General features: G+C 41.1%; 1 protein-coding gene across 2 annotated transcripts in view; it reads right to left on the bottom strand.

Moving 5' to 3' along the window:
• LOC109492144 (fatty acid desaturase 2-like protein FADS2B) overlaps positions 1-4,747 on the bottom strand; it is a 30,082-nt gene extending 25,335 nt beyond the window's left edge. For both annotated transcript variants that reach the window (XM_045039302.1, XM_045039301.1), the window contains exon 1: positions 4,141-4,747. In XM_045039302.1, the coding sequence (XP_044895237.1) occupies positions 4,141-4,467 (327 nt within the window). In that variant the 5' untranslated portion in view covers positions 4,468-4,747. The remainder of the gene's footprint in view (positions 1-4,140) is intronic.
• Between the last annotated feature and the right edge of the window lie 1,253 nt (positions 4,748-6,000).

A 6,000-nucleotide genomic window follows, 5' to 3' on the forward strand; every position in this document is an offset into this window, starting at 1 on the left:
AGTGCAGGGTAGCAAAGGACTAAGCTGCCTTATATTGGGGAAATTACTTAATTTCTCAAGCCTCAGGGTTTTTTTCTAAATGAGGATAATAATGTCACCCACTCTGCCTAATGGGTTTACTAATGCTTCCATTTATTTATTCAGTCATTCTATAAAAACTTATCGAGGATCTTAGCCTAGTAGCTAAGGGATTTGGTTTTGAAAGCCAGACCAAATAAATTAATAAGTGATAGCACTTTTTGTATTACATTTAGTTTGTCTGGGGGAAGAAATTCTGGAAATAAAACACCAGTGAGAAATATATATACACACAGTCACAAAACAAGGTAACTAGAACATGGATTTTGATTTACTCACCTCACAAAAGCTCACCAGACTAGTCAACATCCAACCACATATGCATTCCCACATCTCTGAGTAATTTCTCTTATGCTTACCCGTCTCTGGTCTCATGTGCTCCAAGGCAAAGGCTAGAACAAGTCCCCTCATATTTTGGGTAGTACATGAATTATGAATAGGTCAGTTTGTAAGGAAAATGCCGTCTTTGCCCTTTATCTGGGAGAAAGCCTTTTTGGAATGGAGAATGTTCACTTAAAGTCACCCAGATTCCCCTTCACCCACAGGAATAAGCAGAGGGTTATTTTTCCACTGCAACTCATTTCATTGTTTGAGAACTTTCATTATTTGAAAGCTCTTCCCTATACCAAGGTTTTTTCTGCAGTACTTTCTGCTGAGCTCCAGCCCCAGTTCTCTCTCTCTCTGCTCTCCTTCCCAAACCTGCTCATCCTCCTGGCTTCCCTATTCTGTCATGGATATAGTCACCTAGTTCACTATGTCACATATGCACAAGTCAGACAGACTGTTTCTCCACGATTACTCAACCAGTCACTCATCACATTTTATAAATTATGTCTCATAGACATCCTTTGCAGCTACCCCGTCTTTTCCATTCCTGTGGTCAGTGCCTTGTTAGGACTTTCAACGTGTTCCCTGGGCTCCCTCCTTCATTTTGGCTGACTGTTCTTCAGTACAGCCATCACTTAGCTGCCAGACTGGCCTTTCTGAAAGAAAGCATGTCCTCATGGCTCATCTTCACCTTTAGTGCCTCAGCACCCCCTCTCTCTACTTCTCCACCTATTTTCTACTTGAATCGTTGTTCTGGTGAGAACCAGATAATTTAAGAAATGTTGACAGCCCAGAGAAGATGCAACTACTCGTACTGATTACTACTTTCACTTTCACTAATGCTTAGAAATCTGGGTTGGTTTTGTCGTGGTGATTGCCGATGGGGATGGATGCTGTGCTAGGGAAGTGTTATTATGTGTAGTGGAAGAGGAGAAAGAAGAGGAAGGCATGGCTCAGCTCTCAAGAACCTTCCTCTCCCTCTCCTTTCTCTTTTCTCTTTCTCTACCTCTCCTTTCTCACATTCTGTCCTCCTTATGCCATGATAGTCAATGACGCTAATTGAGCACATACCATGGGCCAATATTGTGCTAAGCAAAAGAAGTGGTTAAGCTGGGATGCCCATTCTGGCTGGGTGTTTACTCCTGACGTGAATCCTGCTTTCACTCCACCTCTGTGAAAAATCCTCTCTTCCTCCAGCCCTAACCTCACCTCCACTGACTGCATGCCACTCTTCTGAACTGCATACAGCTCCCCTGTCTTCCACATGGTAGTCCTCCAAATAGCTGGATGAACTTTTCTATATTTCCTCTAAGTTTTGGTTATCCTTTCCCTGTCATATTGGCCTTTGACCATCATGAGAAAGAACTTGAGCTTCCCAGTGTCTTTCTTAGAGTGGGGACTTCAGAGATAATAAGTGGGTTGAACGGCACTAGGATACGAACTTGTTTTCTTCTAGATATTTCGTTCATGTACATGTATCACAAGGTTGCATTTATGCCTTTCATGGAACCTAGAACATACTGTTGTCTTACATGAAGACTGTGCCCAACTATTGTTTCATAAGCATGTCTCATCTTCAAATGCTTTGTAATCCTATTTTAATAATTGCAAAATAGCCCATCATATGGATATATTGATAACTATATAATCAGTTCTTCTTGGACTTACAGGTTGTTTCTGACTTTTCCCCAGTGAACTCTTCTCAGGTAAAAATACTGGGCCTAGACTCTAATTATTACCACCATGCCGTTAGTTTTAAATCATATAGTTTGAAAACAATCAGACAACTCATATGGGAAATAACAGGAACTTATGTACCCATTTTGTTTTGTGGATTTATCTGTCTTGCCTTTTCTTTGGAGAAAATTACAACCCATCTCAGAAATAAGTAATAATAAAACAAAAGCACTGCTATTTTTTTTTAGTTTTTAATCTCTGCCAAGCGAGATGAAGGTATCATGATCCCTAATTTCTAGATGAGGAAGCCAAAGCTTCAAGAGTTTCATCAACCTTCTCAACACATTCTTAGTAAGTAGTTGAGCTCAGATACAAGCCAACCCTTTTCCATTCCCAAACCTGTACTCTTAATCATTACGCTGGACCCTTAACAAGGGTTTTAGAATAGCTGACTACATGAATGAGTGAATTAATGATCTATCACTATTCAGCGTTTATGAGGAAAGTAGAAGCTTCAAGGAGAGTTTCCATGTAAATAAAGGAATGGTGCTCTTCACTGGGCAGGTGCGGTCATGGGTTGAGGGCCAGCTAACAGAGACTATGCTTTCTTTGGTCCACAGTTGCCTTTCAGGGCACAACCTGCAAACACATCTTAGGTTGTAGAGTAAGTCTCTGATTGTAGGTCCTTTATGTCCTGCCCTCCTTCACCAGAGAGAATGATGCTTCTCCACCATGGGCTCCTCGGTTCCCAATCAGATGACACCAAATATAATCAAGATTTCTAAGCTGGTGGTAAACAGGAAATAATAATCACACCTCTGAGGCTATGGATGCCAGTGAGATAAATCATAATAGTTAAAATTTAATGAAACTTTATCAAGTGTTTGGCATTGTGCTAAACACTTTACAAGCATTAGTCCCATTTACCATAAACCAGTTAGATTGGTAAGGTCATTTCCATTTTACAAATGATGAAGCAGAGGCTGTGAGCATTTTAACAACTTTCCCATGTTCATATATCCAGTTGCCAAGCTCAGGCTCCCTGAATTCTGAGTAGCTATGGGGTATTATATTTGTCAGAACTCCTCTGGAGCCTCCCATTCTTCTTGAACCATCTTCCTTTGCAAGAATCTTTTCTCCAAACATTTTTGGATTTACTTACATGAAGTCCAGGGTACATGGCTGGCCACGCTCAGGATTTTCATTCTTAAGATATGAATCCCAAGGTGGCATGGGTATTTTATCCTAAAGTCCTGATGGTTTTATTTTATTAATTAATTCCACCTTGTTGGCTAGAATTGGATGTGGAATCATGTTTTTTTCCCTAACTTGTTACAGATAAACATCATCAGAAAATTAAAGATTCATCAGCTCAGCTGTCTCAAGCTGAGTGAGTTTATCAGTTATTTCCAAGGTGGTTGAAGGCCTGCATCTTTGCCAACACATCATCTGAGCTGATCCTGTGACTTGGGTTAGAAAAGCACTATCCATAATTGTAGGTTTGTGTTATTGTTATTAACATTTTGATGCCTATCATGTGAATTGCTGTCTTCCTTTTACACACCCCATTTATAAGAGTCTGAGAAATTTCTAGATGGGCACAGACGTGATTTTTCCCAAATTTTACTCATGCATTTGTAACTTTCTTCTTAAAAGACAGTGACAGATGGTAGCCACACTTGTGGTGAGCATAGCCTGGTGTATAGAGTTGTTGAATCACTATATTGTACACTTGAACTAATGAAATGTTGTGTGTCAACTATACTAAACCAGGAAGCAAACAGTGACTCCAATTCAAAACACAACACCAAGAGAAAACAAAATCCAAAATACACAAACAGTATCCACTGTCAACATCTGAGCCCATCCCAAAATGAGCTAGTCCTTGAGGCTTATTTAGTTTCAGGTTCTTGCTGGATAGGAATCCTGAAAAATTGGTTTGGGAGGAGATGAGCAATTGTGGAGTTTGAGCACATACTCAAAATGCTTTGGGAAAGAGAGCCAAGTCCCAGCCACCCCCCAGTCGGAAGAGAGAAGGCAGAGCTTTGAGTTCCTTACCGTGGCATCTTCCCCAGCAAAGTGGTTGAGGATTCGGCTCCCCCCTGGATGCTTGTTGGCCCAGCCAGTAACATCGTAGACCTTGCGATTGATCACCAGCCACTGATCAGCCTTCTGATTGTGTTTCTGGATCTCCTGCCAGCTGTACATGTTGAGACTTTTTCTGGGCACGCCACACGTTCCATTTGCTTCCTGCTTTACAGAGATTTCACCTCTCCCATTTGCTACTGGTTTCCCATTCGCTTGATACTTCTCACCCAGGTATGGCTGACCCTCTCCTACAAGGTCCCCATTCCCTGCATGCTTGTCTTCAAGCTTCATCGTCATTGTACCCCTCTGATTTCTAGGTTGGATCCTGAAATTTCTAATATTTGCCTCTGATTAGACCATAAAATGACACTTTTCCTTCCTTCTTATTCTGCTTCAGTAGAATACTGCAGTAGAATACTACTGATGCCTGCACAGAAAACTTTTTAACCTAGTTATCTCTTCACCATCCTGACAGTGAGCTCATCCCCAGCCTCACACTTCTCTGACTGTCCTGATTTTCTCTGCCCTGCTAGAGGCTTGGTCACCTTCCTTCTCTCTGCTGGCTGATGTCTTAGCAGCATCCTCTTTCATCATTAAATGTCCCCTGGTAAAAAGCTTGGACCAATCACAGTTGGTCTGAAAGTTGTGGCCCGCACCCAGGGCCGTGGGGCAAGGCTCAGGTCACAGGGCTGTCCTACACTGCCACTCCATGGAGTTGGGTTCCCCAGCTCTCTGGCATGCCTGTGGATAGAGACATTTAGGTTTGTTAATTCCACGTGTGGTTGAAATGTATTAAACTGTCTTTCCATCATCTCTGTGTAATGGAATTGCCCCAACCTCTGTCTGAATGATATAGTTGACCCTTGAACAACACACAGTCAAAAAATCCACGTATAAAACTTGGACTCTCCCAAAACATAACCACTAATAGCTTAGTACTGAAGAAGCCTGACTGATAGTATAAAAGGTCCATTAACACAGATTGTGTATGTTACATGTATCATATACTTTACTCTTACAATAAAGTAAGCTAAAGAAAACAAATAATTAAGAAAATCATAAGGAAGATAAAGTGTATTTACAGTACTGTACTGCATTTGTTAGAAAAACATGGATATAAGTGGACCCACAGAGTTCAAACCTGTGTTGTTAAGGATACACTGTATTTCCATTGGAACAACCACATCCCTCTCCTCCAGGCCACAGAGGCTGATCCAGGAGAGCTACCCAACCTAAGCTGAACCAAGATCTCCTTCTGGAATTGTCTAATATCTTGAATCGAGGAGATGTAAATTTAGGATATTAACAAGGGTTACTTTCTATCATTTGGACTGGGAAGCCAAAACGTTTGTCCGTACCAAGTGCAAAAAGTAAGGAGATACCAGGAAAAAAATTTCAAGGTTATAAATTTCGGAAGTTTTCCTGGATAGAATTCTCATAATACTACAAAGACTGATACCACATGCTCCATGAGAAAATGGAGATTTGTATCGTGTTTACTATTGTATCCGTAGGTCTAGCACAGTATGCATTTAATAATTATTTGTTCAGTGGTTGAACAAGTAGGGCACCAAGCAGAGGAAATAGCTGGATGAAGGAACTGGACATCTGGCCCCAATTACCTTGATCCTGGAAGCTCTTATATCTCATGGAGGATTATTTGACTACCATAGCTGATTTCATCAAAGTTCCCCAAAGAATTTTGCTGAACAGCAGGTACTTATGAACCTTGCCCTGTGTTTCCACGAATCCCCCTACCCAGTAGTTCACTCACCTCCCAGTTCTAATTCGATCATATATTTTATTAAATGGGTGTTTGAGGTAACATCG

This window comes from Felis catus, chromosome D1, assembly GCF_018350175.1.
Source record: "Felis catus isolate Fca126 chromosome D1, F.catus_Fca126_mat1.0, whole genome shotgun sequence".
Taxonomy (NCBI): domain Eukaryota; kingdom Metazoa; phylum Chordata; class Mammalia; order Carnivora; family Felidae; genus Felis; species Felis catus.